The sequence below is a fragment of the Ostrea edulis genome, chromosome 4, assembly GCF_947568905.1.
Source record: "Ostrea edulis chromosome 4, xbOstEdul1.1, whole genome shotgun sequence".
NCBI lineage: Eukaryota > Metazoa > Mollusca > Bivalvia > Ostreida > Ostreidae > Ostrea > Ostrea edulis.
Window position 1 is genome coordinate 81,537,515 of NC_079167.1, and position 25,147 is coordinate 81,562,661.

General features: G+C 36.7%; 1 protein-coding gene across 1 annotated transcript in view; it reads left to right on the forward strand.

Annotated features, from left to right (window-relative positions):
* Positions 1–25,144, forward strand: part of LOC130053873 (sacsin-like) — a 52,871-nt gene extending 27,727 nt beyond the window's left edge. The window contains exons 6-10 of the mRNA XM_056161505.1: positions 1,789–3,126; positions 6,503–7,492; positions 8,546–10,040; positions 10,146–17,430; positions 23,879–25,144. Coding sequence (XP_056017480.1) covers positions 1,789–3,126; positions 6,503–7,492; positions 8,546–10,040; positions 10,146–17,430; positions 23,879–24,166 — 11,396 coding nt within the window. The 3' untranslated portion in view covers positions 24,167–25,144. The remainder of the gene's footprint in view (positions 1–1,788; positions 3,127–6,502; positions 7,493–8,545; positions 10,041–10,145; positions 17,431–23,878) is intronic.
* Positions 25,145–25,147: the final 3 nt, after the last annotated feature.

The window sequence follows — 25,147 nt, forward strand, 5'->3', positions numbered from 1 at the left end:
AAATCCATTGTATATCGATGCTTGATTTTGATCTTACAGAAGAAATAAATTTTGATATGGTTGAATAATAAAATCCGCCAGTTGGATTCTTTAATCTCTGATTTCATTCCTGAATCGGTTTTATGGAAATTTTCAGAACGAAGCGCCCAGAATGAGGCAGCATCGTTGTCACTAAAATTAGGTCTACAACTAATCGCACATTCTTAGGCTTTCCGCAAGTCGAAACACAACCCGAGAAGTTTCAATTGGTTTACAAAATGATGTGTTGGTGAATACTTATGATGATTTTGACTAGGCATATATTAATCATTTTATGAAGACCATATATACATATCATTCAACGAAGGGCAACCCCTCCCGAGACCAACGATCTGACACATCGATATTTTTTTTAATACGATATGAATCTGATATTTTCTATGTTCTTCATTTTCTTTTGTGATTATAGAGGTCACTGTTACGACTTTTTGTAATAATTTATCAACAGTTACTAATATGTACAAACACATGGACAAACACCAAAAAAAATATTTTGGCTGAACATGGTTTGTGAGGATACAGATCTTACGATAAATAAATAAATAAATGTTTATTCGGTATATACATACATACAAACATACATACATAAATACCAAGGATAACCCATGAAAGCTCGAAAGCTTCTTTCTAATGGGGTCCTTTGATGCACGGATGTTTTCGCTAAGGGTCATTTATGTGTGAGAAAACTGGAGTACCCGGAGGAAACCCACGTGTCCGAGCGGGAGACCGCCATACCCTGTAACATACAACCACTGCCGATCATGGGGATCGAACTCGGGGCGCAGCGGTGAGAAACGAGAGCGCTACCTGGACATCCATTAGTACGGAATAAGTCGAAAACTGTCCAGTATGTCAGATATCGAATGATCCGGGACTGTTCTGGGAAATTTGTCAGATATTGAATGATCCGCGACTGTTCTGGGAAATTTGTCAGATATTGAATGATCCGAGACTGTGCTAGGAAATTTGTCAGATATTGAATGATCCAGGACTGTTCTGGGAAATTTGCACCTTATGAATTTAGAGATAAAACATTTTACCAAAATTAGGTTATACAGCTATTTAGAATACTGAGTTTCAAATTTTGAAATTATGAACGTCTGTAACTTTTGTCGTTGGTTAACTATTCGGCATGATGGATTACCATTGCATTCATAAAATTATTTTCTAGTTTTCAATACGGAGAGGGATCATTTACATGTATGTTACAGAAGAAATTTGGAGGTCCAAGTGACTTCCTAATAATCAAGTTTTATTTACTGTATATGATATCAATAAATATAACATAACTAATGCACACAATTATTATTAATTGTTCTTAAATTCATTTGAATTAAATATATCATTCATTCAATTCATGTGCACAACAATTCAAACATGCATGAAGAAAGTCCTTCCTCTATGCAATATTATTTAATTGTAATTTCCTGCACTTGCGCGGGTTTTCATCTGGCATACCTAAAATGAGAAAAAATGCCTTATTTCAACAGTTTTTGAACAGGTATTGATCATAAATCACACAAACAAATAATAGGGAAATGACTTTCAAACAAAGTCACGCAAGGTCAACGTCACTCAACGTATACATGTACCATAAATATGAAAAAGAAACCTTCATTTCAACAATATTTCAACAGTTATTGACTATTGTGCGAGTCATTCGTCATACTCTTCACTTTTCATCAAATAGATCATTGGTTAGATGCATTTCGGGCAGCATCCAACAGTTTTTCTGATAATGTTTTCCAGATACTCTGTTTTGGTTTCCTTTGAGGCAAGAACCATCTTCACTTCTGGACAAGGTCTGTCCACCCTCCAAGATAAAGAGCCTAATGGAGTCCTTCAGGAAAGAGGCAGACACCATTCTCCTGTTTCTTCAGAACATTAACACAATCACCATCATGGAAAACAAGGACAGCATACTGTATGAAGTTACAATAGAAGGAGTAGGTGCATCCAAGCAAGAGTTTTCCAAATCCAGAACATTCATACAGAATCAGTTGAAGAGCTTAAAAACTAAACCAGACCATTCCTTAAGCGTCACTTACAATGCTCAGCTGACTACCAGCAATGTAAAAGAGGGACACCAAAAGACAGAAAGGTTCAAAATAGTCAGCTTCTTCCAAGGCACAATGGAAATGTCACAACCTCTTAGGAAGCTGTCGGAGGAAGGCGACAATGTTCCGTTTGTAGGGGTAGCTTACCCACTGCAGTTAGATGAATCGTTCAATGCACACGTTTTCTGTTTTCTACCCTTGCCTCTGCAGTCCAAAAGTTTGACCAATTTACCCATACATGTGAATGGGTTCTTTAACCTTGATCCAACAAGGGATCATGTCTTACAAGCCACAGCAGGGCAAGTTGGAAAGAGAGATGATAAAATTACATGGAATGAGCTGTTGATCATTGAGGTAATGTCTCGGGCATATGTGAAGCTGTTTGTGGATCTCAAAAGGGAAGGTAGCCCAGCAGAAATTATCTACCGTTGTTTGCCAGAAGTTGAAAAAGTTGACTGTGAACTATGGAGGAAACTCCTTCCACCAGTCTATGAGCATGTCTTCAAAATGGAAGTCTTTCAGACAAAGAAGAACACATGGGTTAGTTTTGAAAATGCTGTATTTGATGTGTTTGATAAGGAAAAAGGAGAAATCACCAGAGAAATAAGACACCAAGTCATAGAACTGATCAAAGACTATGATCAAAACATAGTCTTGTTGCCCAAGAATTTGAAAAGTTTAGTGGAGTCCTGGACTATGTACAACTTTCTTCCTGAAGTTCATCCAAAAGTAATCAGTTCAGGATATGTAGCTGGCCTTTTACACAAAGATCCACAATATAAACTGAAGTCCAGAGAAAGCAAAATAATCCTACTAGACTACTTTTTGAGATGTGCTGATCCTAAGGATTTCAGAGAACTGGAATTGTTGCCCTCAGATGATAAGACACACTTTCTGTCTTTTGTATCCAAAGGACCCTTATACTTGTGTTCTGATAAAAAGACAGCTGCATTGTTTCCAAAGCTAGAGAAACAGTTTCTGTCAAATTTGCCAAAAGACGTGACAACCAGGCTTCTGAGAATTCCAAACAGTAAGTACCTTTACAAAAACCCTACAATATTGTAGTAAACTTTACACTTAGTTGTTATTGGTTAAGATTATCAATTTCTTGTAAAAAGGGGGGTGGGGGCAAATGTTGCAATATCTAAAATCTCATTCACAAGCTTGTACGTGTACTGCAGTTCTCCAAATATCATAATCAAACTAGACACTAGTAATTAAAAACAAAATTGTTTGACTTGGACTAGATAATCTAGCCTCACAGACTGAATAAGAAATGCTTCGAACAGAATTTTTCACTCATCAAGGTGTCACCAGCAGTAGAAGTGCCACAAATTTAGACTTGGGTGATGTACAATTGATTGATTGATTGAATATTGTTTAACGTCCCTCTCAAGTATCTTTCACACATATGGAGACGTCACCATTGCTGATGAAGGGCTGCAAAATTTGGCCTATGCTCGATGCTTACGGCATTTCAGCAGGGAGGGATCTTTATCGTGCCACACCTACTATGACACGGGACCTTGGTCTTTGTGGTCTCCTCCAAAGGACCGCCCTATTTAGTCGCTTTTTACGACAAGCAATGGGTACGAAGGACCTATTCTAACCCGTAATCCCATGGGATTAGTGATATCGAGAGGAGGGTTTATTTTGTTCGAACACTTGCTGTGACCTAGGTTTTTACGATCACAGTCTTGAGCACCATGAATATGCCAACATTTGTGGCACTTCAAGTATAGTTGGCTCGATATGAGTGGAAGATTCTTGAATGGGGCGTAAAACAAACAAACAAAATACAGTTACTGCAGAAACAATGCGGTATTGATCGATAAAAATATAAGACACCGTGATTTTGATTTAAACATATTTTATTGTATAATCACAATTCTCGCCTGTTTTATAGCTTTGCCATGGGGTGTAGATATCTTACCTTAGGCCAATGAATTTAACAGTTTTGAGGAGGAAGAATTGTGAATTTCATTGTTCCTGTATATTTGGAACTGATTAGGAGGGCCAAAACCTAACAGATACACAATCTTTAAAATCTTTCAGTAGACAAACTGTTGAGAAAGGAGACATCTACCAAATTTGAAGGAATCTGATGTTCCGGATCTCTGGGTCAAAAGTTGAAAATGACATGGCATTTCTAAGAATCTTTTCCTTTACTACTGAACATATGGTGAACAAAGTTTATAGGAATAGCTTCTACAAACAAGGTTTAGATGATCTAAACGAATCTACATGTCTATCTTCTGCCCCCCCCCCCCCCCCCTTTCCCACTGTGCATCTCGGCAACAGTGTTGTTATTAGCTCTTCTGAGCCAAAGGCTCAAAGAGCTAATGCTATGGCCATTTGTGCGGTGTGCGTAAACTTTTTAGAAAAAGGGCTATAACTCAAGAACCCCTTGGTCAATTTTTTTCAAATTTGTTACAGGGTATCATTGGCCAAAGGGCTTTCATACATACTAAATAGAGGGATGTGACCCTTTAACAAGGGGAGATAATCAGGAAAATACAAACAAAAGTAGTGGTTGCTAAAAAATCTTCTTCTCAAGAACCACAGGGCAGATTATCACCAAACTTACACATAAGGATGAGGATATGTTGTAGATTAAAAATTGTTCAAGGCATTACCCTGGGGCAAAGGGCGTGGTCTCAAAGTCACTTCAAAGTTGACATAAATTTATAAAAATTTTAAATTCCTTAAATCTTAGATATTTTAGTCATTATAAGGACTAGGATCATCAAATTTTGACAGTTGATGCATCTTAGGACCTTCTGTCAAGTTGTCTCAAAAGTAGATCACTGTGACCTACTTTTTGAATTTTGCAGGTATTTATTTTAAAATTAATTTTGATGCATATCCTAGACACTATGAAGCCTATGATCATCAAAACTTGTCAGTTGGTGGATCATGGGACCTTGAAATGCGTCAACTGAAAAATAGATCACCGTGACCTACTTTCTGAATTTTATGGCTTATCATTTATAGATGTATTTTAAGTTGTTATTTCAAATACCGAGAGGTTTAGAATCATCAAATCTTGTAAGTTGATGCATCTTGAGGCCTTGAAACATATTTATAAAAAAAGTAGGTCACAGTGACCTACTTTTTGAATTTTGCAGATATTCAAATTTCACATTTTCAATTTTAGATGCATATTTTGGGCACTGTAAAACCTAGGATCATCAAACTTTGTCAGTTGATGCGTCTTCAGTCTTCGGTTTGTGTCGACCAAAAAGTAGGTCACCGTGACCTACTTTTGGTATTTGACAGCTAAATTACTATATTTCAGACACTATTTGACCTACAATCATCAAACTTTGTCAGTTGATGCATCTTGAGTCTTCGGAGTGTATCGACCAAAAAGTAGGTCACTGTGACCTACTTTTGGCATTTGACAGTTATATTTATATATTTCAGTCACTAATTGACCTACAATCATCAAACTTTGACAGTTGATGCATCTTGAGTCTACGGAGTGTGTCGACCAAAAAGTAGGTCACCTTGACCTACTTTTGGAATTTGACGGCTATATTTATATATTTCAGTTACCATTTGACCTACAGTCATCAAACTTTGTCAGTTGATGGGTCTTGCATGTTCGAAGGGTTTCGACCAAAAAGTAGGTCAACTTGACCTACTTTTGGAATTTGACAGCTATATTTATATATTTCAGATACTATTTGACCTACAGTCATCAAACTTTGTCAGTTGATGCGTCTTGCATGTTCAAAGGGTGTTGACCAAAAAGTAGGTCACTTTGACCTACTTTTGGAATTTGACGGCTATATTTATATAATTCAGATACTAGTTGACCTACAGTCATCAAACTTTTCAGTTGTTGGGTCTTGCATGTTTGAAGGGTGTTGACGAAAAAGTAGGTCATCTTGACCTACTTTTGGAATTGGACGGCTATATTTATATATTTCAGATACTATTTGACCTACAGTCATCAAACTTTGTCAGTTGATGGGTCTTGCATGTTCGGAGTTCGCTGACCAAAAAGTAGGTCACCATGACCTGCGATTGGAATTTGACAGCTATATTTCAATATTCAGATACTAATTCGCTTAAAATCATCAAACTTTGTCAGTTGATATTTCTTGGGTTCTCAAAATGTGTAAACCAAAAAGTAGGTCACATTGACCTACTTTTTTGGAATTCTTAGGATTTAACTAAAGATTTAGAATACTAAGAGGCTAAGAATAGAAATGGTGGGGTTGTACAATTTATCAGAAGAGTGATTCTAGGCCCTTGGGCCTCTTGTAAAAAGATAGAAACACGTTATGACCAAAATCTTTAGCATGTCCCACTCTCCATTTAACACTTCCTATGTATATGCAAGGTTTTGGTGTGTGTTGTTCAAGAGACTACTAAGGGCATCTTGTTGTATTTTGTAGATGTGGTGAAGGAATGGTCTCCTGAAAATTTTTCACATCTGTTGAAAGAATCAATCAAAGTTCAGGGAATTAAATCGGCCTCCATGCTCAACATCAAAGACAGAAAAAAGGTGTCATTGTGGATTAAAAAAGTATGGACATTTTTTTCAGAAAATCAAGAACTGATTCAAGAGGTTGAAACGTTTCCCATTCTACCGGAGAAGGGAACTGGACAAAAAATGATTCAAAAACTTCATGTCTTGAAAGGAGATTATATGCTATCAAAATCACTTAATTTGTCTCCACTTCCAAATTCAGTGGAAAACGTTTTAGAAGCGTGTGGTTTGATATTACTAGAAGAGGTTTTATTTGTCCAATATCCAGCAGTTACAAAATATATTGCACAGCCAACAGTCAAAGATGTTTGCAAAATGATGGAAAAAGCCTTTAGAACTGATGAAAGATGTGTTGCCAAAATTAACTGTTTATCATATACAGTGAGGAGAGAGTTTGCTCAATTCATGGCAACTAATGCCCCATGTGATATGACAAATTCCTTAACCAAATTTCTAAGGAGAGTGAAATTATTCCCAGTATCCTATTCACACGGAGCCACCCAAGACCTTTATGCAGTTGATGATGTTAAAGGAACAGCACCCAAAGGTTTGAAAAATTTCCCTGTCAATTATTGCATTCTTCTGATCGATGATGATTATCGATATCTGTCTTTTATTGAGAGTTTGGGTTGCCAGGAATATGACGAAGAAAGGTTGATGGAGGAAACTTTGTGCAGAATATGTAGCAATGAAGTTTATCAGGCAAGGGAAGTGGCCTTGTTTATGAAATATTTCATGGATAAACTCAATGACTCTACCCCTAATAAGCAGTTAGAGATTGCAGCTGCTATTCCATTTATTGAGAATGGAAATAAAGAATTCAAACCTCCAAAGGATTTCTTTGATCCACTGAATGCTGAGTTGTGTGAGCTTTTCCTTGGAGAGGAAAATATTCGCTTTCCAAATAACACTGGAAAATTACAAAGCATTGATTTGAATCTACACAAACTGAAGTTACTGAAGATAAAATCCACGACAGATATCAATACAAAGGATTTATTGGAAACAATCACTTTTATAGAAGCAAATGGTGCAAAACTTGATTGCTCTAAACTGAAGAAGAAGGCAAATGCTTGCTTAAGGGTTGCTACGAATTTGCAGCAGGAATCAGAATTTGAAGACTTCATTCATAGAATAAGGCAACTGCATTGGATTCCAGTGATGGAAATAAGACCACTCAAATATCCAAAGCAGATGAAATGGAGAGGAGAGGAGAGAAAAGGACCATGCAAGCCCACCGAAGCTTGTTCGCAAGATTATAGTTCACTAGTTGGATCTGTGTGTTTCATATCTGACTGTGATCAAACTCAAAACCTGTTAGACAAATTACTACATCAACCAACCTCAGATTTGGTCATTCAACAATTGAAACATTTATCAGAGAGGTATAAACATTCAAAGAATACAATTGAATACGAGTTGATGCTTAAAGAGTTGTATGAGTATTTGGCCTCAAAGCCCATATATATAGAAGATTTGAAATTGGAAGATGTTGTTCCAACCAAATCATCATTCACAAAAAGTTCAAATGTCTACCTTGAATCTCTTCCAAATACTCTCCAAATATCACTAGAGCCTTACATGTACCAGTTGAGTGAAAAATGGTTGGGGGAATTTGAAATGAGATTTTTTTTTATTTCTATTGGCTGCAAAGACAGATTGACATATGAAAATCTCATATTTGTTCAAGAAAAAATCAGTGCTTACCATAACACTAGAGAGAGGCCATTAGAAAGCACCGAGATTGAAAGAGATTTGTCAACGTTGGTAAACATTTTGGAGATTTTGAAAGAAGTGCGAGATGAATTATCCCAAGAAGAACTATGTCGTGTTTTATTTCCAGTTCAGACAAATTCAAAGAAACTTGTTCTGAAGCAATCTCTTGAGTGCACTTATACAGATGACAATTCTCTAACAGATGAATTCTCAAAATTGGAGGATGATGGAGAAACAGAAGAAGACAAAGAACTTCATTTTGTTCATGAAAGGATTAGAAACTCCATTGCAGAGTGCCTTGGTGTTCCTTCTTTGACACGTAGAGTGATGGAAAGTGGTGGAATTGTTGATTTGGAGTTTGAGCAATGGGGGCAAGAAGAACCACTCACAACAAGGATACGAAATATTTTAGATGATTACACAGATGGTCTGTCTGTATATAAAGAAATGCTACAAAATGCTGATGATGCTGGAGCAAGCTGTATGAAAATACTTTACGATGAGAGAAAAAATGAGCAAGCAAGAACGGGTTTGATTGATAAAGGTATGGAAGAGTGCCAAGGACCTGCTCTCTGGTTTTACAATGATGCCAAATTTGAAGACAAAGATTTTCAGAATATCATCAAACTTGGAGGTGGAACTAAAAAATCAGAAGAGACAAAAATTGGTAAATTTGGATTAGGATTCTGTTCCGTTTACAATGTGACGGATGTTCCCAGTATTGTCAGTGGAAAATACCTTGTTTTCTTTGACCCACGAACAATACATCTTGGGAAAGCTATCAAGGACAAATCAAAGCCAGGCCTTTGCATTCCGATATCAAAGGTGGTGAATAAGTTCCGAAAGCAGTTCATGCCTTACAATAAGATTTTCCAATGTGATCTTTCACCAGAAAGTCGTGGGGAAGAGTTTGATGGTACTCTCTTTAGACTTCCTTTACGCACTGCTAAACAAGCTGTAGACGACCCAAATGGCATCTCAACAACGGAGTACAAACGGGGAGAGGTAGTGTCTATCATAAAGAAATTTATGGAATCAGCCGGCAATCTATTGCTGTTTACCCAAAATGTGGGAAGAATAGAGCTACACTATCTGCAAAGTGATGATCCAGAAAAATGTGAACTGTTGTACTCGGTTGAAAGGAAAATTGGACATGGACAAGGCATGAAGATTCTTGAAGAGGCCAAACAAAGGATAGGTGAAGATATTATTCAGACACTACAATTTGACATCGCAGTAGAAGTGAATACCACTGTCATCAAAAGCCTACTAGTAAAAGATTATGAAAATATGACTGGATCAACTTCCAACTGGATTGTGTCCTGGGCTGTTTCAGACACGGAGCTAGATATTCCAGGATGTCTTCCTGTAGCCAGTACAGCAATTCCTCTCTCTTTTTCACTCAATGGCAGTGGACAAGTACCCTATGGATTTTACAACACTGGACATGTATTCTGTTTCCTTCCCCTTCCACAAAAAAGTCAAACATCAGTGCATCTCAATGGATGTTTTGCTGTAGAACATAGCAGAAAGAGAATTGTCTCTCCATCTCCAGACAACGTGTCAGAAGAACGTGCAGACTGGAATCATTCTCTGATGTCACACGCACTTAGCATGGCTTATATAAATATGCTGGAAAATATCAAAGAATGTGCTCAGTTAGAAAACTGTCTGTACTCCACAGCATGGCCGGTGTCCCATGAAGGAAATGCTTTCAACCCACTTGTGTATGCATTTTATGAAAATATTTCTCAAAATGATTCCAAAGTATTTTTTTTCAATGGGAATTTACTTCAGAAGTTTTCTCTCAAGGAATGTGTTTTTTTGGATAGTGATTTGCAAAATGATTCCATGGTTGGTAAAACTGCTTTCCAGTGCTTGCAGCAGTTCAATCCTTTCCAGAGGCAAGTGATGTATATGGATTGTACAATACAAAAGGAGTTCGAGAATGCCAACTGTGAAAATTCCTTACAGGCACAAATATGTCTCGAGAAAAGCTTTCATACACAGGTATTCCTTGTAAATCTTCAAAATGAGTTTTGGAATTCTGAGATCAGAAAAGAAGATCGTAGAAATCTTCTGAAGCGCATCCTGAGCAACAAAAATCTTTTAGGGGTTCGAGAAAAAATGAAAGATATTGAATGTATTCCAACAAAGCCAGACGGATTACTACGAAGACCATCAGATTTAATCAATCCATACTCTAAAATCATTAGCAACATGTTCTGCGACTCTGACAATAGATTTCCTGATGATGAATTCATTTCACCAGATGTCAAAGAATCTCTAATGTCTCTTGGGATGAATACAGATCATTTGTCTGATACATTATTGCTTGAAAGACTACGAAGTGTAAATGTTTGTGCTCAGATTGATTGTGATTTGGCAAAGAACAGATTTAGAGCTTTGATGAGATATATGACACATTGCAGTTTAAGCCCGGAAGTGTTGAAAGAAATCCAGGGGATTCCATTTCTTCCCGTGATGGTAAAACCAAAGAACTGGCCATGCAAATGGTTTTCAACCAGTGAGTTCCATTTTACAGCTCCTAATGACTTGTTCAGGATGGATTGCAAGTTCCTGATAGGAAGTGTTCAGAAAATTCTTGATGAAACCATTGTAATTGAATCAGAAGATGTATTCCTGACAAAACTTTCCATTAAGAGCGTGACTGATGTGAAGAATAATCTTGTTATTGGCCAGCTTCAAGCTATTTCAGAATTACAAAATAGGGTCACCACTTCTATTGAAGAATCTACCAATATGGAAAGGATATGTGATGCAGTATATAAGTATTTAAACAGTACACCAAAAGATGATTTGAAGCAGTTTCAGGATTTATTTTGTATTTGGTTAGCTACATCCAACAAGCTAGTGAAACCTTGTCGCTCATCACTATGCAGTTCAGATGATGCCCCACCCTACATTTACAAAGTTGATCTCAAGTGGTCCAGTTACGATATCTTCCTGCTGAATGTGGGTGTTCATCACCATGTAGAACCAGAGTTAATATTGGAAATTTTGAAGGTCATTGAGATGAAAGAGGGGGGAATGGTGGACAATTTGGATGCTGTTGTCAGACTGTACAATTTGCTGTCTCGCAGCAAGTATGTGAAAGGTTTTCCTCAGCTTCTACCAGACGTAGGTGGTATAATGAGAAAGCCCAGTGATATGTGTTTTGAGGATGGAAATGAAAAGATTATAGATGCCGATAAACTGGTTTTCACTCATGCAGATCTAACAGTCAAAACATGCAAGAAATTCAAAGTGCAATCCAAAAGTGCAAAGTTTATCCGAAGATTCTCAACAGGCATTCCCTTTGGACAAAAAGAAAAACTTGTCACAAGACTTAGAAATATTTTGGAGGACTACCCATGTGATATTTCAATACTGAATGAACTAGTCCAGAATGCTGATGACGCAAAAGCAACAGAAATACATTTTGTGTACGACCGACAATCTCACTCTACAAAGGGACTTTTTGACGAATCCATGAAGGATATTCAGGGACCGGCACTTGTTGTATTTAATGACACATGTTTCTCCGAGAAAGATATTGAAGGAATATCAAATTTAGGGGAGGGCAGTAAATCCACTGATCCAAACCAAACGGGTCAGTTTGGCATCGGGTTTAATGCTGTTTACCACATTACCGATGCTCCATCTTTCTTGACCAAAGGAGAGCAAACTCCAAATGGTGGAACCTTGATCATGTTTGACCCACATTGCAGATACATACCTGATGCAACACAAGAGAGTCCAGGAATGAAAGTTGATAATCTTGATTGTGTCAAAGAGAAATACACAGGTACTTACAACACGTATCTCCAGGAAAATCTCCCAGCTTCTACAGGAACCTGGTTCCGTTTTCCTCTCCGAACGAAAGAAATGGCAGAAAAATCAGAAATTATAAAAAATGGGGAGATTGATGAAATGATCATGGAAACCATTTTAATGAAATTTCAACAGGAAATGTCCAATTCTCTGTTATTCTTGAATAATGTACAATGCATAAAATTGTCAGAAATTAACGAAGAAGGAAAAATGTCAACTAGGTGTGAAGTAAATGCTAAATTTCTTCAAGACACAGAATTAAAGGACATGAAATTGTTTCAGTCAAAGTGTGATCGAGAGTTGCTATCATTGAAGAAAGGAGAGATTGTTCTTGGAGAGCATCCTGGATTTAATTGTAATTATCGCATTACATTGAACGGGAAAGTTCGTGAACAGCAGTGGCATGAAATCTGGGCGATTTCAAGAGTATTCGGGACAATGACAGCAGTGGCAGTACCAGATTTGTTGAGGAGTGGTTACAGGACGAAGAGAGTGAACCTTTCACCAAGGGCTGGCATTGCAGCTTGTCTAGAAACAAATTTTCCTTTTGCAGAGCAAGACGATAATTTTGTTGACTCTACCACCAGTTCGCCGTTAATTTCTATTGACGATTGTCATTTTATGGAGCAAGACAGTAATTCTGTTGACTCTCACATCAGTTCACCGTTAACTTCTAAGACATCCAGGGCATTTTGCTTTTTGCCATTACCTGGACCAACTGGGCTCCCAGTTCATATAAACGGTCACTTCGCTCTGAATGCGAGCCGAACACATATCTGGAGAGATGACCAAGAAGAACACACTTTAAAGGGTTCATGGAATGAATTGATATTGAGTGACGTTTTACCATTTGCATACATAACTTCCATGCAGTTCCACAGGCAGATTTTGTTTACAGATTCTGAGTGTATTCATGCTGAAAGTATTGAGAAATACAACAGATATTTCCCAATCATTGACCAGATAAAAGATGATATATGGAAAACAGTTGTAGAGGTATTTTACAACAGAGTTCTGTCTCATGAAATTGCTTTGTTTCCAGTATTGCTTGATGAAGAAACGATCATATCAATGAGGAAAACGGACTTCATTCTTGCAAAAGTGGTTATGATCCAAGACGAGGAAAATTCGGTTGTTGCCTTTGTACCTCTGAAGAGCAAGGAGCAGGAATTCCCTGCATACTTTAACGAAATAGAAATGACCTTGGAAATGAATCGCAAGATGTCAGAAAAAGAAAGATTCTCCAAGACCAATGAGACAATTGATGCTTCTATGATAGAAATAATTCAAAGAAAAAACCAGCAAGAAGCTGCAGAAATCACAAAACTTCTTAAGATGCTCGGTCTTAAACTTGTGGATTCAACATCTGAAATAATGAAGAGTATTCAAATGTCTTTAAACGGTGAATTTATTCCAAAAGCTGTAGATATTGATGGTGTGATGCAGTTTTTACGATCATGGAACACAACACATGTCGACAAGTGCAGAATTGAATCTGTAGATGTAGAAATTGGAACATCACTGTTGATTGATGTCACAAAGGTGATGTCATTGTTGTCTTATTGCTTTCAAAATGGTGGACACATCAACCAACTTGAAGGAATTCCATTATGTGTCTTGGAAAATGAGAAATTGACATGTTTTTCTAAATTCTGTCCAAAAATAGTGTCCGAATTTTGTCATCTGATGAAAAAATCGGGTGACTATTTTCTGCATAAAAACTTGGTTCCAATTTTTGAAAAAAGAGTTCAAACTAGCTCCTGTGTTACAAAATTCACTGTAGAACAGTTTGCAAAGTTATTGGAAGAGAATATTTCGATCCTCTACAGGAGTAACAACCCTGTGAAGTGGGATAACTCTGACATAGAAGACAAATGGATTCAGGAAGTGTGGCAGTTTCTTTCATCAACAAACAAAACAGCACAGGAGTGCACCCAAAATCTCTCAGATTGGTGTCTTGTTCCTGTTCAAACCAGGTCAGGGCAAGCTTATCTCTATCCCTTGTGCTTAGCCTATGCTGTTCTCAGTACTGCTTTTAAATGGGAAGATAGAACAATGTCATACATAGTATTTGGAATGCAGTTTCCAAGATTAATGACCTTTGATTCTTTTAGAAGCAAGAATCTTCTGAATTATTTGTGTGCCTCAGAATCAACACCATATAACTTACTGAGGATGTTTCAGTATCACAAAGAGATGTATCGTGAAAGCATATCCACCATGACTGCTGCTACAGTGTTGCACTTTTTGCTGGCCAAACTACACACTACTGCAAAAAGCAAAGATACAAGGACTCTACAACTTTTTCGAGACACATGCCTCTTTGAAACTCTAGATGGCTTTGTCACAGATTTGCCCGAGAATAAGAAAATAATCTGCCTTAAAGACAATGAAGCTATACCATTGGAAAGTCTTAATTTAGTGTATAAATGTTTAGATATCACAATACTCAAGAGGAAAGACTTGCTGGAAGATTTTGTTGTCGATTTCATGACACAGGAAGACTTTTATGTTGACATTTTCTTAAAGCAGGCAGATCATTTGGAGAATTTCATCATCAAGGTTCACATGGAATACATCAGAGATGCAGAGTTATATTTGTGTGATCGCTCACGAGAGATGAAGAATTTATTGTCAGATATAGAATGGATTGAAAATGAAGAAACTGGAGAACTTCAAAGTGTTTGTGACTTTTACTCACCGTATGTAAGGGTTTGTAATCTTTTATGTTCAAAAAAAGATTTATTGCCCTCAGAATTCCATAGTCGGGAATGGAAGAGTTTCATGGAATTCTCTGGAATCAAGACAGAGGTACCATTTGATCAGTTGCTTGAGTTTGGTGAGCAGATTGAGAGGTCAAGTAATGTAGACGGATATGTTGCAGAGAAATCTCAAGTCCTTGTTGATTACATTTTACAACACAAGAAAATGGGAGATATGGGATTTCCTGACTTTATGCGGAAGTTCAGAAAAATTAAATGTGTGGTTCCATTTATAGTGCTCCCAGAATTTACGACCATACTCCCTCAACATGAACATTGTGGACTTGTTTGTTTTGAAGGATCAGTGGCGTCTCGAGGTTGGGAAATAATGTGGTCACGGTGCGACATTGTTCCAGAGGAAACTATTAAAAATGTGGACAGCGATATCCTCGGGATTAAGTCTGTACCAGATGTCAGTGATGTAATAAATCACATTTACACTCTTTGTCGAGAATTGAGAACAAGACAATGCTCAGTGGAATTTTCAAAGGTGTTGATGGAGCAAATTTATAGTAAATTAAATGAATTATTGTCTACTTCATGTAATAGTAGACTCGTTTCTGAAGAGCTAAAAAGAGGACTGACAGAGACACCTTTCATTTATGATAAAGCTACAGACAAATTCCTTCATCCATATGAAGTTGTACTACGTCTCGATACGGGAAAATGTATAGACAGTTACCTCTACAGAGGACCGGAAGAATGGGGCAGTTTTTACGAAATGTTCAGACAGATAGGTGTGGAGGATCAGCCAGGATTTTATCACTACTTACGGTTATTTCACTCAATGCATAGTAAAACATCTTCAAATACTATGACTCCGTATGAATTGGATATTGCCAGAAATGCCTTTAAGGGGCTAGTGGCGTCTCTTCAGTTTGAAAGTCAGGCAGACCTTCAGCTTCCACAGATAGTTGATTTATATCTGCCTTCAGAAAGCAATAAACTAATATTGTCAACTGAACTTGTTTTGTGCAATCGAAAATCTTTAAAACGAAGAATACCAGCGGAATTTCCAATAGAGTATGTGAAGACAGACTCAAAAGAGACCATAGAATTGTTAAAGAAACTAGATCACCAATTCCGACCAAAATTGATGTCACAGCTTTTTCGCGAGGAGTTCCTTATAGGGCCTGAATGTCGTGACGATAATGGAATGGTGTATAACCCGAGAAGGGTGTTTCAGTCGGAGACGTTTTTGAATGGAATTCTTGGTTACATTCAGAAGAAGAAGTCTTCAAGTGTCAACGAACCACAGAGGTCAAGAATTAAGCATGCGTTTCAAACTGCAAGGTTCAAAACAGTTTCTACACTTCAAACAGTTTTGAATTACAATGGAGCTCGGGTTGATTCAACCTTTGAAGACAAGTTTATATGCTATTCAAAATCTGAAGGTAAAATGATGATTTATTTGAGAAATGATCCATCTCTGACTTCATTTGAAAAGTGTTTCAAGGTATGGAAAAATAAGTTGTGTCAAGTTGTGTGTCTATGCACTGAGAGGTTGCTGTCAAGAGAGGAGGATGAATTGATTCAGGGACTTCTTCAAACCGAGTCTGATATTGACATTTTGAATATTCTTGCAAAACATGAAGTCAAGTTACTATCAAAAAGTTGGTTACCACAACTTGGCTCACACATTCCCCTGGACCAGCATGATTTGCTTGACAATGGATTTTGTGACCTTTTGAAAGAAGATATTGTCGCATATGAAATGTTTGATCCAGTATCAGACCACAACAGTGATGACAATATAAGGGTGCTGGACTCTGAGTTTATTTATGCACGTGTGATGAAGAAAGAAAATGACTCATCGGAGGAGTTCCCCAGGTATACAGTGTTTGATGGCAGCCAGGATATATCAGTACGTTCAATTAAACTTTATAGGATTATTCGCAAGACTGAAGAACAGTCAGCAGACCTGGCACATTCTAGTACTCAGCAGATTCGAAATGAGGGTACGGACAAAGACAGAATTTTTGCAGATATCAGAAGAATGTTAATCGCTGCATGGAAATTACCAGGGTCGGACAGAAGGAAAGTCATCAAACGATTACTTTTGCAATGGCATCCAGAAAAAAATCCAGAAAATCCTAATGTGGCAAAGGATGTAACTCAGTTTATCCTGGATATAATTGGAAAATTGGAACGAGGAGAGATTGGAATAGAAAATTACTCATCAGGATACAGTACTGGACATGTATCTTCTGATCACTGTGGTGCGTCATCAAATGAGTGGTACACTTTCCAAGAAACAGTTAACAAATGCATCAGCCAGCGACAGCGGAATAGAAGAAAGTATGATTACACATACTCTAGAGGTAGTGGATACAGTAATTTTGGTTCTCATGGATATGAGTACAGGCCGCCAAATCCACAACCAGCTGTTGCTCTGCAGTGGTTGAGGCAGTCTAAGTACGACTGTATTGCAGCACGTCAACAACTGCAGACCTGTATAGCGTCACCAAACAGTGGGGATGCAGTGAAAACATGGAACTGGATATGCTACAAATCTCATCAGGTAGCTTTATTATATTAAATTATTTTTATTTTGTGCAAGATGAAAGGTGAAGATAACGAACAGTGATCAATCTCATAACTCCTACAAGCAATACAAAATAGATAGTTGGGCAAACGCGGACCCCTGGACACACCAGAGGTGGGATCAGGTGCCTAGGAGGAGTAAGCATCCTTTGTCGACCGGTCACACCCGCCCTATATCCTGTTCAGGTAAACGGAGGTATACGCAGTCAAAATCAGTGTGCCAAGAACGGCTTAACAATCGATATGAAACACGTCAGATTGATTTAATTATAGCTAGATGAGATCTACTTCACTCAACAATTTCCCTCAGTTGAATTGTACGTTGGAGATCCGGGTTAGAATATGTCCCTAGTACCCTTTGTTTGTCGTAAGAGGCGGCTAAATGTGGCGATCCTTTGGATGAGACCGCAAAAACCAAGGCCCCATGTCACAGCGGATGTGGCATAATAAAGATCCCTCCCATAAAAAGGTCATAAGCGCCGAGCTTAGGTCTAAAATGTTTAGCCCTTCAACGGCAATATATAAGTGAAAAATTCTCGAGTGGGACGTTAAACAATTTACAATCAATCAATTAATTCTCAGTTGAATTGATGTTAAGAAATAATTTAAGATATGGTATTCAGCTTTCTTGACCACTAATGTAGTAAAGTAATATCTCGCTTTCTTGGGTTGTAAAAGCATAGTAAATATTTGAAAATGGTATTGGTCTATTACGACCGATCATACTCCCCTTCGAGGCCTCTTCAATAGTGTGTCTAAACCATTTGACTATTTCTGCGGGAATCTACCGGGGTGAGACGATTGATTGATTTATTGAATATTGTTTAACGTCCCGCTCAATGATATTTCACTCATGGAGACGTCACCACTGCCGGTGAAGGGCTGCAAAATTTAGACCTATGCTCGGTGCTTATGGCCATTGAGCAGGGGGGAATCTTTATCGTGGCACACCTGCTGTGATACGGGACCTCGGTTTTTTGCGGTCTCGTTCGAAGGACCGCCCCATTTAGTCGCCTCTTACGACAAGCAAGAGAGTACTGACGACCAATTCTAACCCGGATCCCCACGGGAAAGAGGAACGCACGTTCAGTTTTTTATGTTTTCGCTTCAGACTATTCTACAGTCAGATAAACACATTTACCGTATTTTGCCGAATATATTTAATACGCATCCCCTTCTGGGGCCTGTAACTTGTGGAAATACCATTGTTCGTATGTACAATCGCATTTAACTTCACGAGAAATCTTTATGGAAATAATTCAGGTTCTCAAAAAAGCATGCACTACAATTTGTATACAGTGCAGCAAATTTGTTTGGTTTTTTTTAAGAAAACGGCAATCTTGTCCTTATAATTATACACACTACATAGCAGTATTTTCGGGGAAATAATGTTAATTTCAACAAAGCACGAGAGTTTGTAATATACATTAAATAGCCGATGCGAGCTTTCAATGTTTTAAAATCAAAATATCACCCAACCTTCGAATAATGACCCAATAATCAAAGCCAGTGATTTAATTGGTACTAAATGAAGAATCTAAAATTTCGCCATGGGTAAGTACATCAGTCGTTTACTGCAAAAGGAAAGTTAAAACTAAAAATATATTCGCATATTCCATGACAAACATGCAATATGCAGAAATATGACAAAATCAAGTGACAAAGGACATGTACACAAAGCATGTGCTAGTCACGGTATCATAATATCATGGCAGTTTAAAAAATTGCACGATGATAAATTTTTATTGGCTGTTTCATATTAATTAGTTACAGGGTGTAAGATATTTTTTTAAACAATTAAGTAAACAACACGGCGAAGAATTAAGTGCAGATTGCATTGACTAAAACAAAATGAGTCAAAAACCTTTAGTGGTATGTAGTATGTGTCCCTTCTCATAAAAAGATTAAAAAGTGCATATTGTATTTGGTTAAATACGAGTGTAAATTAATAAGCATAATGCATTATCCCGATTGTAATTTTTATCTAGAATTATGAAAGCCCATTAATGTCATTGTAATAGTCGGTATTTACGTTTTTCCGAAGTACGAAAACCCATTTCAGTCATATTTCTAAATTCATGTGACAGTATATGATTGATTGATTGATTGAATGAATGTTAGTTAACGTTCCTGTGGAGAATATTTCACTCATATGGAGATGTCACCATTGACTGTATATGAGATTCTGTAAATAATTACTTATGCCCCCTTTCAAAGAAGAAAAGGGGGGTTGCTATGCACTTTCGGTCGGCAGACCACATGTTCGCTCAATATATTGGGAACCATTCACTTGATCGTTATGATATTTCAAATTCTGGTTGGTTATGAGTAGAAGAGGACCCCTATTGATTTTTAGGTCAAAAGGTGAAGAGTCAGTCCAATCTGGACATAGGAATATACTGTCCGTTCAATATCTTGAGGACCCTTTGCATAACAGACATCAAACTTGGTACACTGGTACATCCTAAGGCGTAGATGACCCTTAATGATTCTAAGGCCACGTTGTGAAAGGTCAATGGTCAAAATGGACATAGGAATATACTATCCACTCAATATCTCGAGAATCCTTTACTTGACGGACATCAAACTTGGAACACTGGTACATCTTACGAAGTAGATGACCCCTATTGATTTTGAGGTCACATGGTTAAAGATCAAGGCTCAAACTGGACATAGTAATATATTGTCTTCTATATTTCAAGAATCAGTAGCTTGATTGACACCAAACTTGGTACACTGGTACATCCTATGGAGTAGATGACTCCTGTTTATTTTTGGTCACATGGTCAAAGGCCAAGGGTCAATCCATTCTGGATATAGGAAGATATTTCCCACTCAACATCTTGACGTGAATCGGTTTGGTACTATTATTAATTAAATGATGCATGTGCATAACCCTTTTCAATTCTGCACCACGTTGGGGGGGGGGGGGGTATTGTTGTATGTTTGTATTGTTTGACAAACATTTCTTGTTTTCTTTATTGTTTTGATGCACGGAGAGTCAGTACAGTTAAAGCGGCGATGTTTCTTACATATGTCAACTGCATAGTCATTGTAACATTGACTAAAGTTTAAGCTCAGGCAATTGATTTGCTAAACTTTTTTGTAGGATGGTATCTTCTTACAACCACTGTGGTGCTTATTTGAGGGTTTTCTGTTGTGATACAAAGTATTATATGACTACATAATGATTTTCCTCCAATTCTTAGCATTTGTACATCATGGATTGTTTAGCACAATCATCAGTTAGCAATGACTCTTTATATCCATGTTGGATATGTACATGTAATGTAAATGACAATGGTCATGACTTAGTCGAATTTAGTCACTTTACACAGGCATGATGCATTAAATTATAAATCCTTGATTACTATCTTGCTCCTTCAAGATTACCTATTCCTGTTGACGATGCAGTGCGAGTCGACTCTCAGGCCCTTCAGGCCTTTGATTAAAGATAATAATTGACAGGCAGAATTCTATGAAGTATTCTGTATTGTAACCATTGGATAGTAGAGTCCTTGGTAGTCTTAAAACGGATGTGACCGGTCAACAGGGGATGCTTACTCCTCCTAGGCACCTGATCCCACCTCTGGTGTGTCCAGGGGTCCGTGTTTGCCCAACTATCTATTTTGTATTGCTTGTAGGAGTTATGAGATTGATCACTGTTCGTTATCTTAACCTTGCATACAGAAAAAACATCCGTAACACATATTTCTATTCCATAAGCTACCAGTTCTAAGTTCCACTTTGACACAGAAGTAGGTATATCATGGTTTACATTTAACCGTTTGTAAACAGATTTAGTACATTTAGTTTGCAAAATCAAAGGTTTATAATGAAAGATGAAGATAACGAACAGTGATCAATCTCACAACTCCTATAAGCAATACAAAACAGATAGTTGGCCAAACACGGACCCCTGGACACACCAGAGGTGGGATCAGGTGCCTAGGAGGAGTAAGCATCCCCTGTCGACCGATCACACCCGCCGTGAGCTCTATATCCTGATTGATAATGGGTTAAAAGGTGTAAAAGACCTATTGATTAAACCTTTGTTTTCAAACAATTTCAGATAAGTTGAAATTGCACTCAATACACTGTTATATTGTAATATACAAACTTGGATATCAAATTTTTGTTGAAAAAAGTTATGTGATAAAAGATTCCCTTTGTCATCTAGGAAATTGCTGATCAGTTCCACACCTTTTTTATACCAGCTTTTGATAAACATATTTTTATGCCAACTCTAATATTTGAATTATACCACACAGGAATGCTGGGATAGGTTTCCTTGTAGAAATGTTTGTCAAAGGATTCTATTACATGGAGCATAGAATTAAAAACATCTTGCCAAAAAATATTGTTTTCTGGAATAACACATTCAGAGATAAATGCATCTCCAAAATCAAGTAATTTGTGCACAAAATCATGACCCTTAATTGCTTCAAAAATATCTCCCAGGATTTTTCCCCACCTTTTCAACCATGAACATTTTAAAGACATGATAAAATTTCTGATGTTCACCATTTTTAGACCTCCATGTTGGTGGTCTTGAGTTACATTAGAACGTTTTACTTCGTCACATTTTCCATTCCAAATACATTCAAAAATATCTTTACTCAATTATTCAATTATCTCCTTTTTCAGTGTTGGAAGTGATAGAAATAAATGGTTTATTTTCGTAATAATTATTGTTTTAACCACTATAACCCGACCAATTGTTGTTAGAACTCGTCTTTTCCCATGTTGTAGCATGTTCTTTATTTTAGGAATCTGTATGTTGTAGTTTGAATCTGTAATTTGTTGTAAGTCTACTGAAAAGTTAATACCTAATAAGTTAAAAGTTGTTGAACCCCAATCATGTTTCCATCTAGCATGATGAAAGATCTGATTTGAAAACTTTTTAGATCCGATCCAAACAATATTTTGTTTTTGAGCTGTTTACCAAAAAAAACAGAATGTTTAGAGAAACAATATAAGGTATCTAAACGCTGTAAAAAGTGACTTAGGTGACTTAAGTGTCCCATCAAGAGCAAGTGATGTATCATCTGCATATTGACTTATTTTGTTTTCCTTATCACATATCACAATGCATTTTATATCCTTACTTTGTCTGATTAAAATTGCAAGAATTTTTGCACAAAGGAAGAACAGATAAGGTGCAACAGGGTTGCCTTGTCTACAGCCCCTCTCAATATTGAATTGAGTAGAGAGAAACCCTTTTCTTTAAATATTCTTTATTCTTTATTCATATTCTTTATTCTGAATCTTTATTTGTATATAGAGTTTGGTGAAAACATTTAACTTCATTAAGTTTATCCGCCTGGTCATAGATCATACCATTTCCTTCAACTTCTAATTTTTTAATAGTTTTATTCAAATAATTGCATTTTTCCAGATTGCAGAAATACTTGTGGGTTTTTCCCTTTCCTCTATCCATCTAGCTTTAGATCTCATGATATGGCCTTCCATTTTTTTTTTTTTTTCAAGTTTTCTAAAATTAACTTCTTTTCTTCAATAAGATGCAAGTCTATTTTTTCTTCAGTTTTTAAGTTACCTTTTTCTTCAAGTAGAGACATTTCTTGTTTTGCCCTTTGTTGTTTTTTTTCTTATAGGAAGAGTATGAAACATTAACACCCCTTATTTCCATAAGTAAAACCTCTAATAGTATACTATCATCAATAGATCTTGTGTTATCCATGTCACTTTTAATATGTTGTCTACAGACTTTATGAATAGTTTCTTTGACTTTCTGTACATATTCTTTATCTGAAAGAAGACTATTATTAAATTTCCAAAGTCCACATCTCCTTTTAAAAGAGTTAAATTTGAATTCTACGACAACTATGGAGTGATCTGATCTATAACCAGGTTTAATTGAGTATGTTTCCACAGAATTGGACAAACTTTCAGAGATTAAAATGTAATCTAGATGACCCTGTTTTAAGGGTGTCTTTTTATGCCATGTATAAACCTGTCTATCAGGATTCAAAATTCTAAAATAATCTAGAAGTTTTAAGTCATCCATGATATGTAATAATTTCTTCATTACTTTTGGATTATTTATTGAAGTATCATTAATTGTATCATAACTTTTGCTTTTTGAAATAGACCTTTGATATTTGGTGTGTTGATGAGTTTGATTTATTATCGAAGCACAGATAGAAACAGGCGAATGTTGAGTACCGTAAGTCTTAATTTTTCACTGTAAAGATGATCCCACATAAACTATGGAAAATGGAAAGGGAGACATCAGTTTTACTGTGCGAAATTCTTGGTTCTTGACACATTATGATGACCATAAAAAATTTCTTACTGAATCTGTGGCCATGGGTCAAAATTATATTGATGTAGTCTATAGAAAATAGCATTGGCAGAGGATCCAATGATGTTTAGGTTCAATGACATTTTTTTTTTTATTTCAGTCGTGTGAGAAAACACTTAAAGCTATGTTGTATGGTGAGGATGCCAATATTGCCTCCAGACAACAGACCACCCATGATTTGTCGACCTTGTCATCGGCTTCATCCTCATCAGGATCCGTTCAACCTTTTGTGAAACAGTTTTCTAACAGCGTCACTAATCTTCACACAACAATGAGATACCCCAACGGTGGACAGATACCCGGGGACCAGTTTACCCGTCATCAGGCGGAGGCAGCTGTAGAAATTGCAGCGAGAGTGATTGAGGAATGTGAAAACTGTTTGGGATGATGACCTTTTTAATTATAAGTGTCATTATACTTGTTGGATATGGATGGTGGACCTATGATCATAGTGTTCACAACCAATGGGAAAACCTAATTTTTTGTACTATAAACACTATTGCTATTTTAACTTTCGTTGCAATAGATAGTTATGAGATTGATCACTGTTCGTTATCTTCACCTTGCATACATGTACCAACAACTGAAATAGATTGTGTAAGGGGACAGTACTATTATATAACGTTACTGAATCTATGTCTTGGGTCTTTTGATATAATGTGATTAAGGCTTGATACACTAACCTAAGATATTTATTGGCAGTAACACTATGTCGAACATGTTTTTCTCTCTGCGGAAAAATAACACAATCATTATAAATGTAAAATATGTGCTTGTTTTAGAGGAAAAAGTTTCTCTTAACTTAAATTATCTTGTATCAAAACTCATTAAACACATCTTGACTAATATAATCAGTATTTGTGGAGCGATTTTTGATAATCAATTGTAAAACAGTAAGTTGTAATGTTTTACATAATATTATTTAGATTAACACAGGAAGTGGTGTGATGTGTTCACCTATGTTCTAAATTTAGCATATAACAGTGTTTGTACATCCTTCTAACATCTGTAGGTATAATGAGGTTTAGTGTAGTTACTTTTCATCTTTTGATGCAGATGTTGTTATGTACTTTGATATAAATTTTGAACTGTGTTTAGGAATCTGTATATTTTTACATATAGTATTATTCTGGGATACATGATAATAATCATAATGAATAAATAAAATAATAAATAAAATCATAATAATAATAAATAAAATAATAATTATAGATAAAATTTATATAGCTCCTACATGTAGAGTTTGTCACTATCTGTGTTTTAGCTCACCTGGACTTTTGGCTTGTGAAAGGGTTTTTTCTGATCTAGTCTGAAGTCTGTTATGTATAAACTCTGGTTATTTACGTTTATTGAAATGGATAACCATAAC